This window comes from Capricornis sumatraensis, chromosome 23 (genome assembly GCF_032405125.1).
Source record: "Capricornis sumatraensis isolate serow.1 chromosome 23, serow.2, whole genome shotgun sequence".
NCBI classification, from domain to species: Eukaryota; Metazoa; Chordata; class Mammalia; order Artiodactyla; family Bovidae; genus Capricornis; species Capricornis sumatraensis.
The window spans coordinates 15,536,076-15,555,174 of NC_091091.1; the positions used below are offsets into that span (position 1 = coordinate 15,536,076).

Consider the following 19,099-nt stretch of genomic DNA (forward strand, 5'->3'; position numbering starts at 1 on the left):
AGTCATTTAAATGACATTTATCAGGTTAATTTTATTTGTTCCTCCAAAATATCATTTAGTCTCAAGTAGTTAGTATGATGGCAGGTGATTTTAAAAACACAAGACATTTAAAATTTTTATATATAACAGTGAACTTTCTGCCTATGGTTATGGCCCTATGACATTCATAAGCAGCGTGAAATCTCCATTCATGACATTCTATCTCTGATGATGATCCAATATGCTTCTTATTTCTGCTACCTGGTCTCAGCAAGACTACTCCCCAGTGAAGGGCACTGCAGACAATGTAAGAAATAGTGGAGTCAGAGAGAGACTGCAGGCGAAGACAGAGAAATACAAGAGCTGCCTTCAGCCATCCGAATGGCTCCCATATGGAGGAGGGATGGACTTGCTTCCAATAAGCAGAGGAAGGACCACTATTGGGAGCTACAAGGAGGCCACCTTTGGTTCACTCAATGTAAGGATGATCTTTCTATGAATTAGTAGTGTCACATAATGGGACAGATTATACTGGGAGCAGAGGAAATATTAAGGCCAAGAGTTGTATTTTGTCTTTCAGGAGATGGTCAAAACTCTTCCCCTGTGGATGAGAGGTTGACCGGATCAACTCTACGGCCCTTTCCAACTCTAGGCTTAAAACTAAGGCAGAATTACAAATGTCAAGTAGTAGGTGAGCAGAGTACCTACTCATAAACAGCTGAGCAAATTGTAGACACTTGTAGTTAGCAATCTTTTTCACCTTTTTGAGGCTCTTTTGCATTTTGGACTTCTATTATTTTATCACTTTATATTTCAATTTTTAAACTTTAAATAGCTGCTATGTCTGTGAGAACACTATAAATTCCTTTGGTGGGTGGGTAAGAATCAAATGTGTTTTATTCTGAATCCTTAAACTCCTAGTCCTAGTTCTATCTTGGAGTACTACCACATAAATATTTTTTGATTGGTTGAATGAAATGTGATCAAATCTGCCATGTTTGTTACACATTTGTTAAAGACCACTTTAATAGTCATATAAAGTATGACTGTAAGATAATGAAGCTGGATTTTTAAAAACATAAGAATGAGGCATTGTGTCAATAATAGAAAGGCAGATGATAATACCTTAATTTTGCAGTTTGCAAGCTTTCTTACATGCAATCCCTTTTTTCCCCTCTCACTACAACCTTGGGTGGTTAGAATGGCAGGGGGCATCATGTGGTTTTTTTTTTTTTTGAAAGAAGGCAAATTTCTTAAATCACAAAGTCTTCATCTATTAGGGAAACAACATCTGCTGTAAGAGGGTTGTAAGGTCAAGTGTGAGCGCATTGAGCAAACTTGCAAAGAATGGCAAATGTGCAAACCAAGGACGTGCTCTGATCCCACAGAGTTGGAAGATGACTGTTCAAGGTACAAAGTGGAAAAAAAAAATGTTATACAATTATTTACAGTGAAGCCAGGATGGTATATATCTAGGTGAAAACATGAGGCATGTAGCAAAGCCCGGTTAGCCCATTTGCTTAAACTCAGCTTTGCAGGACAACCATGCAACAGTAATACAGAAATTGTTACTCTAACACAACTATATTCAAGACAATAAAATGCAAGTTAAAAAAAAGTGCTAAAGCAATCAGTTGATAAGTTCTTAATAAGATAATAATAAACAGAAAGATCTAGAAGATAGCAAAATTACAAAGCATAAACCTGTATACGATGCAGCCCCAGATCCCGAGGATGAGAAATCTATGTAGTAAAAATACCATTGGTTAAACAATAAGAGAAACACAGGCATTATAAAAGAGACACTGGAAAAAGTTAATCAAATCCAACAATAGGTAAGCGGTTTAGCAACACCAGGAAAATCCCAAATCCAGACTCAAATCACATGACCCTTTTGTCATTTATACAAATATCACCACCAGTTAAATACAAAATGGCTCAAGACTGTGACACCCGGTAGCATAGCCACACAGGAAATAGCCCAGCCTCATCAGCCCCGAAGCAGTGAAGCATCTGAGTGCCAGCTTCCCACCATCAAAGGAGGCCTGGGGAAGTTACCAACATTCCATAGTTTTAATAAAGCATTTACGTGTCTCGTCTCTGACTTAGCTAGGACTAAGACCAGACAACCCAAGTTAATTTAGTAGAAGGCTGTGTAAACAAAGGCCTATAGTTGCCAGTACGTTATCTGTTTCTTTGCAGGGAATGGCTACTGCTCACTGTTACTCTGAGACCCTATCAGAGACTGTCTTGCAGGGCCTGCAGTGAAAGAAGGCCTCAGAGACAGAGGCTGGCACTGCTTGTAACAATTCATTTGTAGTTCTTCTGGATATTACCACCATATCACTAAGGAAAATGTGTATTCTGTTATTTCTTGGATAATCATTTTCAGGTGATATTTAATGACTTCCTGCCAATGATAAGTGAGTTACAGTGATTTTTACACTTCCTCCCATAAGAGTTTATAGCATGATTTTAATCACTCTATTGGTTGCCTTTGACCAATAAATTCCGTCTAATCTTTAACCAGTTTTTGTCTACCCAATAATTTAATCTAACCTTTTAAAAAATTTTAATTGGAGGATAATTGCTTTACAATATTGTGTTAGTTTCTGCCATACATCAACATGAATCGGCCATAAGTAAATACATGTCCCCTCCCTCCTGAACCTCCCTCCCCTCTGCTACCCCATCCCACTCCTCTAGGTTGTCACAGAGCACCAGGTTTGAGCTCCCTTCGTCTACAGAAAATTCCCACTGTCTATTTTACATATAGTAATGTATATGTTTCAATGTTTTCTTTCAATTCATCCCTCCCTCTCTTTCTCCCACTGTGTCCACAAGTCTGTTCTCAATGTCTACATCTCCACTGATGCTCTGTACATAGGTTCATCCGTACCATCTTTCTAGATTCCATACATATGCGTTAATATATGATATTTTTCTCTTTCTGACTTATTTTACTCTGTATAATAGGCTCTAGGTTCACCCACCTCATTAGAGCGACTCAAATGTGTTCCTTTATATGGTTGAGTAATATTCCATTGTGTATATGCACCAGAGTTTCTTTATTCACTCATCTGTCTAATCTAACCTTTACATCTGGATCCTTCACTTGATACGAAGTTAATAGCATGCCCACCCTCTCCAACCTTCCACTTCTTTTCACTTCTAAGCACTATCTTCTGTACTTTTACATTGTAAGAGGTGATATTTACCTTCTCTTTAGAGCTTTGACTACAGGTTTAACAAAAATATTTTAGAAACAATTAATAGTGCTCACATTATAACAACCACATAAGTATTCTATGCAGAGAAAAGAAGAATTGTAATTACATTTCTTTTGTACAGGTCCAGCAACATGGTCCCCTATGCCACTTAGCAGACAATGCTTAGAGGGACTCTCCGTCTCACCTTCTACCAGTTGCTTAAAATAATGCTATACCTGACTTTATATTTGGACTATTATCTTCTTGGTTCAACTCTTTATTTCTTGGTTCAACTCTTTATTTCTCTCAGAATTTCTAATGCCTTTTTCTTCTTCTTGAGAAAGAAAATCTATATCTTTTTCACCAACTCTATATTATATTTCAGATTCTTATTCATATTATCTATTGCTTGGCTTACAGTATCTTTTTTAAAAACCTATAATGCAGGAAACCTGGGTTCGATCCCTGGGTCAGGACGATCTCCTGGAGGAGAAGGGCATGGCAACTCATTCCAATATTCTTGCCTGGAGAATCCCCATGGACAGAGGAGTCTGGTGGGCTATAGTCCACGGGGTCGCAAAGAGTTGGATATAACTGAGTGACTAATAATGTAAAGTCCTCTTTTAAACAAGATGAGGATGAGAGAAATCTTAAGTTTTCCAAAACAAAAATTTGCCTCAGATTTTCTCATTTTAGTCAATGCGTTTAAGCAAGTGATAATTGTAGGAATTTTTGTTATTTTTATTTTAGTAATGAACAATAAGCTGCTGATGATAGTAATGGGTTAACACTAAATTTCTGTGACCATCTTAATTTATTCCTTCATTCCCTATTACAGTTTCACACATATGCACAGAACCAGAATACCAGGTATAGGCAATTAGTTCTCAATGCATAAAACAACAAAAAGAAAAGTATATTGGTTATCAATGCTTGTTAGCATAAAATGTATGAAAACAAAATACACAATATCTAGAGTGGAGATTACATGGTTCAAATGCCATCTGACCTCACTCCTGCCAGGGAAGTCTGTAGAGAAGGGAATGTTATTATATGTATGGGTGGACTGATGTCAGTGCCACTTGAAAAAAAAAAGGGGGGTGCTCTCTATATTGACACTCAAAAATCTGTAAAACACCTACTGGGAAAGTTTTTGGATTGAAGTAAGAAAGTTAAAATTTTTAAACTCAAATAACTGATGTCTTGTCTTGGTCACTCATTCGTGTCCGACTCTTTGTGACCCCATGGACTGCAACCCGCCAGGCTCCTCTGTCCATAGGGACTCTCCAGGCAAGAATACTGGAATGGGTTGCCATTTCCTTCTCCACAAATAATTGATAGTTACCCCAATTATTAGTTACTAATCTACTATTTTGCTGATCACCATCAAAACATCACTGAAACGGTTCACTAGACTCATCACATTTGGCTTTTAAGAAACCAGCTCTGTTGCCGGGTGGCTACCCAGTTCATTCCCTCTCCAGAAGTTCTCCGCCCTGTCTCATTCCTGCCCCCTGTGTGACTCACCTTCCACTTCCCCACCAGAGGCAGCAATTTTAGAGAGGTGCAGGTACGTTGTTCCAACAACATCATTTTTGGTAAGACGGTCCCTGTGTTAAAAGAACAGGTTAAGACCTCCATCTATGAAGACAGATCTTTGTTTCAACAATAGATCTGGGAAAGACCCTAGATCTCAGAAATCACCCTGTCCAATGGGCCTGCAGCTTCACTGCACTTTAAAATCACTTGGAAATCCCCACTGCTCCCCTGGCCCCCACCCCGCACCACCTCTAATTTCCTATTGAAGCTTTCGACTCAATGAAAGCAGAGATGAAGAACAAGAGTTTGCATTTATAACAAGTATATATCCCAACTGATTGTTACACAGATGGCCCTCCAACAACCCTCTGAGAAATGCTGATCTAACCAGACAACTAATTTCGGCTGGAAACAGATTTTTACAGAGGCCCAGGAATTTGCCTACGGTCACATTCAATACTGTTGTCATGAAGTGAATGGGTCAGTTATAGGCAAATAACATGATGAGGGTAATAAAAATCTCACTACACAGAATAAGTGTTTGTATCTTATTTTCTCACGTTCATCCTGATTACTATGATGGTTTAAAAATTACAACAGGCTTTTCTAAGGGTCCCTCATGGGGGAAAAATTCCCTTTCCATTCAATTCAATTCAAATATTTCTTGATTATCTACTGGGTGACTTCATTTACTTGTCTCTAACCTAAATCTTATCTATGTTGTTAGGTAAGTTTGCTCACTGTAAGTACATACAACTTTGTTTATCTGTCTGTATCTGAAGATAGTTCGTGAGCCTAACTCGTGAAGTGGTCTCTGGCTGGGCACACAGTGAGTGTAACAAACAGGTTTACATTAATAACATCTTTTGCTTAATTCCTTCTCTTTATTCCATCTAGTGTCATACTCACTCTGAAGTTTAGAACTCCACAGGAGGGAGGAAAGTTTGACTCAGTATTTTGAGGAAAGATTATACTATAGTATGTTATTATCTATTATAGCAATACTATGTAATATATATTATATGGTTTAATAAAATTAGGTTACAGAAAGTGAGTAATTAACAACAGTATACATGAGGAAAAAAATTATTATTTGGGGGTTATTAAGCCACACGTGTGGAGCTTGCATCCTCTCAGTCCATCCAGAAGGGTCTAGACTACATTTCAAGAATCCTTAGCTTTCCCTCGGTTGTAACACCTACAGGGTATATAACAAAGATCTGGATCCAAGGATTCCCCAGTTAAATACGGTCTCTCTGCACATCTGAATCTACCACTGCTTTGGATAGGGCCAACAAGATCAGGGGAAAACCCACATCTGCCGTGACCATGCGCGACTCTAGGATGACTCAGCCAGCGATCCTCCCACTGTGGCGTCAGCAGGCCAGAGTGGTCATCTGAGCTATATAGGGCCCAAACTCACACTCTGGTGAGTTCTGGAGGCCCCTGGAGCACCTTTGGGGTGTCAACTGAGGGTCTAAGTGACTTAAAACAAGCTCACACTCATTGGAAGGGGCATTTTGTCCTCAGGCCCCCTCATGGACCTCCATGAGCTATGATGCGGTTACTGAACAAAATAAAGCCTTCTCTCCTCCTCCCAAAGTGTCCTGTTACCATAGTGCCAAGAGGGAACTAACATGGAAGTCAAATACATTTAGCCAAAGGAAAAATCAGGGCCAGACAGGTTGGAAACCCAACCGAGTCTGAGTGACTGTGGGCAAGTCACCTGACCTCTCTGAGCCTCAGTCTTCATCTGCCAAATGAACTAATAATAGTCTCCATTCCATAGGGGTCCTCTAAAGAGTAAATGGAATAGTCTAGGGAAGGCAAGAGGCACAGCACCTGCCACCAGTAGTGTTCAGAACACAGCGGCTAACATCATAATAAACACCGATGATGGTGGTGCTGGTCGTGACGATGCCAGCACCAGTGATGATGCTATTTATCTTTTCTACTCTCGGGGAGCTGAGGGCTGCCAACTGAATGCCCCAGCCAACTAGAATACACCCAAGAATAGCCTCATTATGGCTGATCATTGCTAGGATGCTGGTCTAGTATGAAGTCCATCAGAAACTTTCAACACATTTTCTTTGCATTCAATCACATAGGAAGCTCTCTCCAATTTCCCTTCTAACAATGACAGAGAACAGCTCTCAATGTTTTGATTGATTCTTCCCTAGAAATAGTTTACTCCATTTCTGAAGTCTATTTTGGACAGCCTAATAGTATTTAAAGCCTTAATTTCTTATCTTGGGGTATATTCAGATCATTTTTTCTTCTTTCTGTTCATGAGCAGTTGAACCAAGATATCCAAAGCTTTTCTGCAACAGCTACTGTCATTATTTTTAAAGAAAACACCTGGTTCCAGGAGCAGTGTACCACTTCTGTCTGGAAGAAACGCAAATATCCTGAAAAGTAAGGGTTACACCATCTAAAGTAAAGTTTCTCCAAATCCAAATACTTATTTCTCCAATTTGCAATTAGACACAAGTCTTTTTTAACTCACCAGTCATATATTGTCAGTTTTATTTTTTCACACACTGAAGGAAACTGTTAAAAGAGAAAAAAGGTAGTTATTTCTCAACTTATTCAGTAACTACTAGGGTATTCTTACTTTTTTTTCTAAAAGAAAAGACAGCCAAACCTTGATCTGAAGATTAACGACTTGATTCCACTCAGGATTTGCATTTTTCTCAATTATATTTGTGCAAACCTGTAAAATCATCAAAACAGAGTAGGTATTCAAATTTCTAATTGTGGAAAGCTTATAATATATGCATAGTGGATTATGATTCTGGCATACATAATGTTACAGACTTGGTCACTCAGCTGTGTCCGACCCTTGTGACCCCATGGAATATACAGTCCATGGAATTCTCCAGGCCAGAATACTGAAGTGGGTAGCCGTTCCCTTTTTCAGGGGATCTTCCCAACCCAGGAATCAAACCCAGGTCCCACACATTGCTGGCAGATTCTTTACAAGCTGAGCCACCAGGGAAACCCACAGACTTGGTAACCTCATTAAAGTTTTCTTAATAACAATTTGGTAAAATAGGACATGGATTTAGTATACTGATCTTTGCTTCTGAAATGGCACCCCACTCCAGTACTCTTGCCTGGAAAATCCCATGGACGGAGGAGCCTGGTAGGCTGCAGTCCATGGGGTTGCAGAGTTGGACACAACTGAAGCGACTTAGCAGCATGCACTAAGAGCTAGTTTCAAATTGCCAAATTTTAATATTGGATTAGCATAATGATGCAAGAGTTGCTATTTAGTGAGCACTTGTGGTTTAGTTGTTAAGTGGTACCCAGCTCTTTTGCGACCCCACAGATTGTAGCCCGCCAAGCTCCTCTGTCCATGGGATTTCCCAGCCAAGAAAACTGCAGTGGGTTGCTGTTTCCTTCTCCAGGGAATCTTCCCAACCCAGGGATCGAACCCAGGTCTCCTGCACTGGCAAGTGGACACTTGCTACCATACCGTCTGATACGAATCTCTCCACTAAAATGTCCGAACATATCTTTTGATCTTGCCCACCAGCCCTTCTCCCTGCTCCCCAAACTAGCTGCTATCTTTCCATTGTTGTTCGCAGGGGTGTTCAGATTTGAACCAGAGTCAGTCACAACCCCTCTCTTTCCTTCACATGCCTCATCCAATCCATCAGAAAATGCTGACATCCCTGTTTTCATCTGATCTTGCCCCAGATGCCTGTGGTTGGTTCCCATCTGGATCCCCACTTGCATCTCATTCCCCGTGTAGCATCTTCAGTCAGTTCCCAGGCGTACTTAGAATACTAAGTCCTGGTTCATCCTCTGGCTGATAAAGCCTTGCCTGCCCACCTCACCTCATCTCTCTGAGCTCATCTCTTGGTTTCGTCCCTTGCTTGCTCCACCCCAGCCATGCTGGCATTCATCCACTGTGAACGTATCTCCTCCCTGGGGTCTTTACAGCTGCTCTTCCTTCTGCCTGGAAGCCCTCCCCTGGCCAATATCTCTGCATTTTCCAGGCCGCTGTTCAAATATCACTTCCTCCAAGATATCCCACTTGATAAACTAACTGGAAACCCCTCCAAACACCCTGCACCCATCACTTCTTGTCCTGCTTTATTTTCTGCTTAGTACTCAGAGCTAACTGAAATTATGCAACTTTTTATTTGCTTGCTTATTGTTGTCCCTTCGATCACACAGTAAACTCCATGAGAGTAAAGACTGTTCTACTCACTTCTTTATCTCCAATGTGAGGGACAGTATCTGATACTTAGCAGGCTCCCGCTGTTTACTTCCTGAATTAATTAACTCTTTCAACAATCCTATGAGATTATCCTTATCCTCATATGTAATTCAGGAAATTGAGACTCAGAGGTTAAAGAATTTGACTTCACTTGCTATGGAGTGAGGTGAAGTCTGAATTTAAATCTGGCCTCGTTTAGCTCCAGAACTGAGACTTTTTCTGCCATCTCCCACTGACTCTCCTGGGACATAGCCCTGTGTGTGTGTTGCCAAATCTCACTTTCACATACACATGGTTCCAATATGTAGTAGATGCTACTTCCTCATGCCTAGAACTGACTGTGGTACACTGTTATTCTACTATGGAATCCCACTCTACAATCTTTGACCATCTTTGTAGGTAAAAGTGGTAGTTACAGGTGTTCTTACACCAAGAGTCCCTCAGCTCTCATCAGACGACTGAGATGGGTTCCCCTGCCAGACTCTTCAGTTTCTGCAGTTCATTGGACCATGGCAGGGGCAGTGGTAAGAAACATGATAGAAATGGGCACCTGGGTAGTGGAGGCTCTCCTCCACACAGCGGTCCCTAATCTTTTTGGCATGAGGGACCAGTTTTGTAAAAGACAATTTTTCCCATGGACGGGGGATGGAAATGGCTTCAGGATGATTCAAGTGCATTACATTTATTGTGCACTTTTTTCTATTGTTATTACATCAGCTCCACTTCAGATCGCCAGGCATTAGATTTCAGAGGGTGGGAACTCCTGCCACATTGACCAGGGATCACTGTTGCTGGTTAGGGACTTTGCCTACGAGTAAGATAATGCTGGGGCCTGGGAATCGTTTCTACTCTTACAAAAGACCACATCTTTCTAATCTGAGTCTGGCATACTTTCCACTCCAAAATAAACCTCTAAGATGTCTGACATGTTCAGAGTCTGATAATCTGTGTTCCTGCACAGTGCCCAGGTCATCAGGGGGCTACTTAAAAAAGAATAAGGAGGAAATCAGCCCAAGGAAAGCACAGTGATTTAAATACATGTTTCTAGAGGTATCTACATTGAGATCAAATACAAACCTTTTTTCCGGCAAAGGAAACTTCTACAAAAGGGTCCACTAGGTTCTTCTTATCAGCGATGCCTCCAAATATTTCCTTTACTGTCTGTGAGAAGGCATCATCCACTGGAAAGAACACGTCACAGAAGAAATCAAATCTGATTCTCTTAAGAGAACAGAAATCACTCAGCAAAATTAAAAATTGTCTCCTGTATGGAAAAACCATTGCAACGAGAATCATTCTGAAAAGTGTCAAGTGCCAGCGGGACTGGATTGCAGAAATCCTTTGTCTTAGTTGAAAGAGAAAACATGTTCTCCCCACAAAATTTAAAAATTAATGGGAGCGTCTCAGGAAAACAATCAATAAATTACTATGTTGAGAATCAATCACTTATTGAGGAAACCAATAGAATAAACAAGTCCATCCAAACAGGGTAATTCAAAAACTGAGGCCTAGTTGTGATTTGGAAAATGTTGTTTAGGTCAACATATAGGCCTCATCTTTTCTTGAGTAACTCCAGGAAATTTGGCATAATCATAACGTGTTTAATTCCCTACAAACAACAGATCTCTGTTTCAACAAACTTAGAAGTGAATAGATCTTGCACCGTTGGTGGGAATGTAAATTGATACAGCCACTATGGAGAAGAGTAAGGAAGTTGCTTATAAAACTAAAAACGGAACTACCATATGACCCAGCAATCCTACTACTGGGCACATACCCTGAAGAAAACCATAATTCAAAAAGATACATGTACCCCAAAGTTCACTGCAGCGCTATTTACAATAGCCAGGACATGGAAGCAACCTAGATGCCCACTGACAGATGAATGGATCAAGAAGATGTGGTACCTATATACAATGGAATATTACTCAGCCATCAAAGGAAAGAAACTGGCTCATCTGTAGTGAGGTGGATGAACCTAGTGTCTGTCAGAGTGAAGTAAGTCAGAAGAAGAAAAACTATATTAACACATACAAATGGAATCTAGAAAAATGATACTGATAAACCTATTTGCAGGGCAGGACTAGAGATGCAGACGTAGAGAATGGACTTGCGGACACAGCAGAGGGAGGGGAGAGTGGGTCAGAGAATAGCATTGATGTGCATATACTACCACGTGTAAAATAGCTAGTGGGAAGCCGCTGTATAGCACAGGGAACTCAGCTCAGTGCCCTGTGATGACCTAGAGGGGTGGGGTGGGGGTGGGAGGGAGGCACAAGAGGCAGGGGATATATGTATACAGACAACTGATTCACTTTGTTATATGGCAGAAACTAACACGACATTGTAAAGTAATTATACTCCAATTTAAAAAAGTGAACAGAGTTCAGTTGAACAGGCCCAGTAGGTATTATAATGTGAGGTTTAATTTATTTACTTCATTTAAGATATTTCCGAGGGAAAGATGGTCTGGGGAGTCATTAGAGGGGAGGGGTTCCTGGAAAAGTAGCAAATCCTGAAGAGCTCCATGGCCTGTACAGCCCATGCCTCCTGAGGATGGGGAGAGGGTGCTATGTCCCAGGGCCCAGCAGGGAGCAGGCACACCAGGCAAGGCAGAGAGGATGCCAGGTCCTTAGCAAGGACAGGCGAGCACCTACATTAGCCTCTATGAATGGAATCGCTCTAAGTAATTCTCTTAAATGCACCCAATCTCTTAATACAATAGTGACAGACTTCTAGTTATTGGCACTTACAACTTTGGCCCAGCCATTTTTAATACTCTGATAGCAAATACATTTATTTGTTTATAGAACTTCAGTTTCATTTGGGATGAAAGGAGTTGGCAATGCTGACCACTGACCTCTGTTTGGTATCCTTTAGAATAAGGGGAAAGTGTGGAACCCAGTAGAGAGAAAGAACAGAGATGAATGGGTCAAAGGCTCCATAAGGGCCATGGGTCAGGGAGCAACAGGCTGCCCCATGAATCTGCTTAGGTTGTTTTCAATAGGGCCAGAATGAATGAAAATAACTCTATGAAGGCCTTTAAGGAGGAAGACATATGGCAGGGAGCACCGACACTGTTTGGAGTATGATTACTTTTATCACATGTAATCATGCAGGCAACTGACAATCCTGGGGCTGGATTAAATCAATACATACTCTGGGGGATGTCCTCCGCTCTGTAGATCTTCAGCAGGAAGGTCACCCACCGCAGGGCAATGCCAGCAGGGAGTAACAAGTTACTTTCCACGTCATCACTGTCATTATCACGATCTTGTTTCTCAGGCTATTGGGGACACACGGTGGCAAATTATACACATAGGAAAGCAGCACTTCAAGAGGCCAAATTTGTGCTTGTTAAAATAAAGCCAATCATAACTGTTTATATTAGGATTTCCTGTGTTTTGAGCTTAAGAGTTTAGCACCAATTCAACCTCAAAACTGCCCTATAAAATCAATGCTCATGTTTCTTTGACCAATACACTACAAGAAAATAATGTGTCCTTTTTAACCTTCTAAGCACTAAATAGAGAGACAGTTACTGAAGCTCTTTTACTTTCTTTCTGGCTACTGGCTTGCCGCCCAATTTTCTAGAATAACAACTGTCCTCTTAGGTAGCAATGCCTGATTCTGCAACAGAGCCAGGTTCTGTAGATGCAGTGATGTGGGGAACTCTTAAAAACACACATATCTTTACTGAATGAAAGACCTGCTCACAGACACAAGGAAGGAGCTAAGTGAGCTGGAATAATTCTGTTGTGAAGAAAATAAAAATTCCAGAAAGCTGGAGGAATTGGAGGATTGGGGTTGTTGACTGGAAGCTCTGCTCCATTTCACAATGACTGGTGCCCACTTGCTTAACTCTGGGTCCTTTTAAACGTAGAGGACCAAGAATTTGGAGCTTACAGGAGGCTCGTCTCCGGTTCCCAGGACAAACATGCTGACTTTCATGTAGCCTTTAGCACCTGAGCTGGCATCTTCAGGGTCATTGAGGAGAAGCCATTTCCTCATGACAGCGTGACCTAAAATAAAGAATGCGTAAAAGGACAGGAATACTACAGAGAAGCTGACAGGTCCGTGATTCCATCTGCAGTAAGATAACCAAGTATTTCCTCCAGTGTGTCTTCAGGACGGGCCATACTCCCCAGATGAGGCTCCATTCTAATGCTCTCTCCTTCACACTGACTCTCCACCCACATCCTGCCCTGGGGTGACTGAACAAGACTCTCTAAGCTCTAGTCACTGATTCTATAATTTGATTTTGATAAGGTTAAAGTGGACTCACAGAACAGAGAAATTATCTATTTGTTTCTATTAGGATGATTGCCATTAGATTATAAAAAAAGACACCCATACTAAACTGCTATCATAATTCCCACTGGGTGTAGCCTTTCCTTTTCTCAGTCAAGAAAAACATCATTTTTTATTCTTTGATCCCTCAAATTTTCTTGATTCCCAGAGTCTTCAAGTTCATGGGAAAATGTTACTTACCAGGTTCATCATAAACAAATCCAACATCGATCTGGGAAAAAATAATTTAAAATAGTTCAAACAAATTTTACAATCCACTCAGTCACTGCTAGAATCTATCATTATTATTACACTTAAAAAAAATAAGGCTTTTGACTAGACAACTTGCTTCAAGACCCACCATTTCCATCTTACTGTCTCTGTATATCCGATGCCTCCTCTGAGGTGTGACACATAGAAGGCTCGCAATCCATCATTTTGAATGAATGAGCTAGTCTCACAGCTGGAGGAGACACAGTGACCAGTGTGGCCTGGTTTGGTGGGACTTTTCCAGTAGCATAGAATTCTCACATTCTGAGGAAACCCTCAGACCCAAGCAAACCTGGGCCACAGCCACCATATGGGACGACTTATTGAGTATTCCTCCACCTTTTCCTTCAGTTAATTCTAATACTAACAGACCCTTTGATTGGGCACTCCAATGCACCAAGAGCTAGGTGCTTTATATATTGTATCTCACCTCATTTTCACAATAATCCCATCTTACAGATGAAGAAAGTAAGCACCAGAGAGGTTTACAAGTGGCTAGTTAATGGCAGAATATGAACTGACCCAAATCATCTTCTAAGACTTGCTTCAAGAAGCAGCCCATTCCATGTGGAATCACTAAGGCACAACCAGTCTTTATCAGCAAGTCCAGCGTGAACTGCTCGGAAAAGCACCTTGATGCTCTTCCCCGGTTTGGCTTGCCTGTCATACACCAGATTTACAATAACTGACTCAGTAGATAGAGCTCTGGGCTACTGGCAAGTGGAGCGGGGTGATGGGCTTCCTGCCACAGGCAAGTACTCTTCCCTCTGTAGCAGTGCACTGGGTTTCCAGCCACAACAGGAACTCTGTGAAGGGCCCTGGTATGGCAGCTCCCAGGCGTCCTGCCCTCGGACTAAGGCCGGGAATAAGTGCTAAGTGCTAAGTGCTATACTTTGGAAGTTGACTAGACTCCAGCCAGAGGACACTCAACTGGCTTCTTGACCCCACAGCATTTGTGTCCGGCTTTCAGCAATAATCATGGCATCAATGCCTTACATATAACCTTATGAATGTCACCAAGATGGGTACCCTGAGTCCTGGCCAGGAACCAGATTCCTCATCAAGAAAGTGCCCATTTTTGACCCAAGTTGAATGAAACAGACAGTGGACACCCACCTTAAACTCCCCCATCAGAGAATCTGCCCGCAGAGAATGGGAATTGTAAACCTGGAAGAAAGGAGAGTGGTGAGAAGATCACCAGCTTCACCTGGCAGCTAGTGAGCACCACCCTCCTACTCCGTGGCCCCCTTACCCGAATGCTGATGATCTCATCCATCAGTTCAGAAGGAGTCAGGTGGACATTGTAGAAAAATAACTGTTGGAACAAAAAGGGAAAATGTTTGAATGCCAACAGGGATGGATTAAGGTTTAGTGGGATCTGACGCTAAAATTTGAGGGGCCTTCCTAAAAAATATACAAGACACAACCTCAAATTAGGTGTGACTGCGTGAACCTACTGCAGGATCTCAGAAAAGGCTCTGAAGCTTAAGCATCATGAGCTTCAAGGTAAACTATATATCAGAAAAGGGTTAAGTAACAATTGTGCATAGCGTTTATTTAACTAAATAGAGTTGTTCATTTGGTACCAGATATCTAGTAGGTAGGGCTTCCCAGGTGGTGCTAGTTGGTGAAGAACCTGCCTGCCAATGCAGGAGACATAAGAGACGTGGGTATGATCCCTGGGTTGGGAAGATCCCCTGGAGGAGGGCATGGCAACCCACTCCAGTATTCTTGCCTGGAGAATCCCATGGACAGAGGAGCCTGGAGGGCTATAGGACATAGGGTCACACAGAATTGGAAATGACTGAAGTGATTTAGCCTCTAGTAGCTAACTGAAGATCAAGGTTATTTCATGTGCTTAGGGCTTGCATGATCTGGAGAGGTGAGGTTAATTTTCTTCCATTTTTAGTGCTATTATCTGGAAAAAGCAAGAGTTCCAGAAAAACATCTATTTCTGCTTTATTGACTATGCCGAAGCCTTTGACTGTGTGGATCACAATAAACTGTGGAAAATTCTGAAAGAGATGGGAATACCAGACCACCTGACCTGCCTCTTGAGAAATCTGTATGCAGGTCAGGAAGCAACAGTTAGAACTGGACATGGAACAACAGACTAGTTCCAAATAGGAAAAGGAGTACGTCAAGGCTGTATATTGTCACCCTGCTTATTTAACTTCTATGCAGAGTACATCACGAGAAACGCTGGACTGGAAGAAACACAAGCTGGAATCAAGATTGCCGGGAGAAATCTCAATAACCTCAGATATGCAGATGACACCACCCTTATGGCAGAAAGTGAAGAGGAACTAAAAAGCCTCTTGATGAAAGTGAAAGAGGAGAGTGAAAAAGTTGGCCTAAAGCTCAACATTCAGAAAATGAAGATCATGGCATCTGGTCCCATCACTTCACGGGAAATAGATGGGGAAACAGTGTCAAACTTTATTTTTCTGGGCTCCAAAATCACTGCAGATGGTGACTGTAGCCATGAAATTAAAAGACGCTTACTCCTTGGAAGAAAAGTTATAACCAACCTAGATAGCATATTCAAAAGCAGAGACATTATTTTGCTGACTAAGGTCCGTCTAGTCAAGGCTATGGTTTTTCCTGTGGTCATATATGGATGTGAGAGTTGGACTGTGAAGAAGGCTGAGTGCCAAAGAATTGATGCTTTTGAACTGTGGTGTTGGAGAAGACTCTTGAGAGTCCCTTGGACTGCAAGGAGATCCAACCAGTCCATTCTGAAGGAGATCAGCCCTGGGATTTCTTTGGAAGGAATGATGCTAAAGCTGAAGCTCCAGTACTTTGGCCACCTCATGCGAAGAGTTGACTCATTGGAAAAGACTCTGATGCTGGGAGGGATTGGGGGCAGGAGGAGAAGGGGACGACACAGGATGAGATGGCTGGATGGCATTACTGACTCAATGGACTTGAGTCTGAGTGAACTCCGGGAGATGGTGATGGACAGGGAGGCCTGGCGTGCTGCGATTCATGGGGTCGCAAAGAGTCGGACACGACTGAGCGACTGAACTGAACTGAATGTTGCTCTTTCTAACAAAATACTTGTAAAGCCAACTCTACTCATTAGATACTGTTAGTGCCTTAGTAGAGTCAGTATGGACCACATTTTAACTCGTTGTAACAGCCAAGTTTAAGAAGGTTGACTCTTGGAAGATGAAAATTGGGTATGTAGAGGTTTTACCATAAAGTCAAAGTTTTATGTGCCAATAGAGTTTAATCCTAAGAGAGAAAGACAGAGCATTTATTTAAACTGAGACTTTTTTCTCCTACATTTTCCTTAGAAATATTTAAAATTTATTTTAAATAAAAATGAAAAGAAAAAAATGAAAGAATCATTGCTATAATTTTGGGACACTGGCTTTTGGCTTTATCACTCTCTTTTTTGAACTGAACTATCTGGAAGAAGGTTCTAGATAATGCAATACTTCACTCCTTTAAAGCACATTTGCGTATGGCTGAGTCCCTTTGCTGTTCACCTGAAACTATCACAACATTATTCATTGGCTATACCCCAATATAAAATAAAAAGTTCAAAAGAAAAAAAAATTAAATAAATAAATAAAAGCAATCACCAGTGGCAGGGGAGGGGATTATTTCCCCAAAGTAAAAACAATAAAAGATTATTTTCAAAAAGTAAAAAAATTGGCACTCATCTCTGAAGAGCAAGAACATCTTTTTATATAATGGACCAAGGAGATCAAACCAGTCAATCCTAAAGGAAATCAACCCTGAATATTCATTGGAAGGATAATGCTGAAACTGAAGCTCCAATACTTTGGCCACCTGATGTAAAGAGCTGACTCACTGGAAATGACCCTGATGCTGGGAAAGACTGAAGGCAAAAGGAGAAGGGGACAACAGAGGATGAGGACAGAGGATGAGATGGTTAGATAGCATCTCTGATTCAATAGACATGAATTTGAGCAAACTCCAAGAGACAGGAAAGGACAGGCGTGCTGCAGTCCATGGGGTCACAAAGAGTCAGACACGACTTAGTGACTGAACAGCAACAACATTATTATCACACCCAAAAAATTTAACAGGTAACAGTCAATTTTCAAATTCTTACACTTGTTCTGAAAAAAGTTTTTAGCTTTTTTTTTTTTAATCTAGGATTCATTTGAGGATCTGACATTGTATGTGGTTGTTGTATCTCCCAAGTTTCCTTTTATCTAGAACGGTACTCCTCGCTTATTTTTGTTATTTATTTCTATCAAGATCAGTTGCTTTGCAGAATATCTTACAATTTAGATTCAAGTTCACCACTGAACAAGAAATAACACAAGTGATGCCAATTTCTTCCATTATATCACATCAGGACACACATGTCCATTTGTCCCTTGGTGATACCAAGTTGAATCACTTGGTTAAAAATGTGTATGTAAACTAGGGATTTTTTCCTAAGATCTTTTTATTGATTTATGAATTGGTCTGTTTAGAAGCTCAGTTATTTGATTCTTCCCTTTAGCTGAGAAATCTAATTTCAAAAGTATTCATTAAAATGGTAAGCTCTGAGGTGGACTTCCTATAGAGTAGTTGAGTAAGTGTCCCGCATTATAAATGTGGGGTCAGGGAGTTAGAGAAGGCGAGGTTCGGAAAAAGAAAGAGACCGGCGCTTTACAGGAACAGATCACCTTTAATGAGGAGAGAAGGGGCAGCAGTCAGATTAGTGAGCTGCTGCACTAATCCAAGAAAAGAGTAAGTATATACAGGCATGTATGTGGAAATGTACTGTCTTAAGGGGGCCTGTTCTTCTCCAAGGTTGTTTGGAGTAGTTATCTCTTAAACACCTGGGGCAAGGAATTCTGGAGATAGGCCAGAGGCTGGACTGGCTGGGAGCTGGGCATAATCAACTTTAATGGCCATTTTTTCTCTGCGGGTGAGAGAGTTCTTTGTTTTCTTAGAATGGTGGGGAGGACTGGGAGGGGAGTTTTAACTCCAGGCTACTTTGAGATGTGTAAATTTCCTTCAGTAAACACTTGGATGGGTCCTATGCTCTAGGCATCAAGTGTCCCAAATTTTGTCCTTGCTGCAATCCTGTCTCATCCCCCAAGACGACTTTCACCCAGCCTTCCCTGAAGTCCACTTCCAGCGCCCCGTCTCTAAATGCACCCACCTCTCATGTTAGCTTTGACACTACCTGCCTGCTGGTGTGTGTGATTCATCTAAGAAGAAGCCCGAAGTGAGAAGAAAATGGAGCCTCTGAAAAGCTGGGGGCGCCAAGTTGAACATAGGGAAACAGCCAGGAGCACCACACAGAAAAAAACCCGCTCCTTTTGTGAACAGAGAAAAAAAGAACCAGCACCAGGGCTGGGATTACAAAATGTTGGGAACTAAGAGGAACTGTGAGAGGAAGCTGTGGTAGTAAATGCCTGGCCTCAGAGATCACAGCAGGAGGCCCCAGGAATCTCAGAAACGTGGCTCCTCGGCAGAGTAAGGCTGGCATGTGAAAAATTCCCCGAATTTATCATTTCTCTTCTCAGTCCTAAATGTGGAATTTCATGGCATTGAAGACAACTGTCAAGGTATTCAGCATTTTTGAAGAGTGTTGCAGAAGAGGTCATCA

The 19,099-nt window shown here is 41.4% G+C and overlaps 1 protein-coding gene across 2 annotated transcripts in view; it reads right to left on the reverse strand.

Moving 5' to 3' along the window:
* MYOF (myoferlin) overlaps positions 1-19,099 on the reverse strand; it is a 175,426-nt gene that overhangs the window by 85,689 nt on the left and 70,638 nt on the right. Inside the window, exons 8-17 of one of the 2 annotated variants that reach the window (XM_068961266.1) lie at positions 14,768-14,830; positions 14,632-14,682; positions 13,447-13,477; positions 12,862-12,977; positions 12,115-12,241; positions 10,033-10,136; positions 7,372-7,440; positions 7,234-7,277; positions 4,716-4,798; positions 1,684-1,722 (exon numbers count right to left, since the gene is read on the reverse strand). In XM_068961266.1, the coding sequence (XP_068817367.1) occupies positions 1,684-1,722; positions 4,716-4,798; positions 7,234-7,277; positions 7,372-7,440; positions 10,033-10,136; positions 12,115-12,241; positions 12,862-12,977; positions 13,447-13,477; positions 14,632-14,682; positions 14,768-14,830 (727 nt within the window). The remainder of the gene's footprint in view (positions 1-1,683; positions 1,723-4,715; positions 4,799-7,233; positions 7,278-7,371; positions 7,441-10,032; positions 10,137-12,114; positions 12,242-12,861; positions 12,978-13,446; positions 13,478-14,631; positions 14,683-14,767; positions 14,831-19,099) is intronic. The other variant, XM_068961267.1, reaches the window with a different exon arrangement.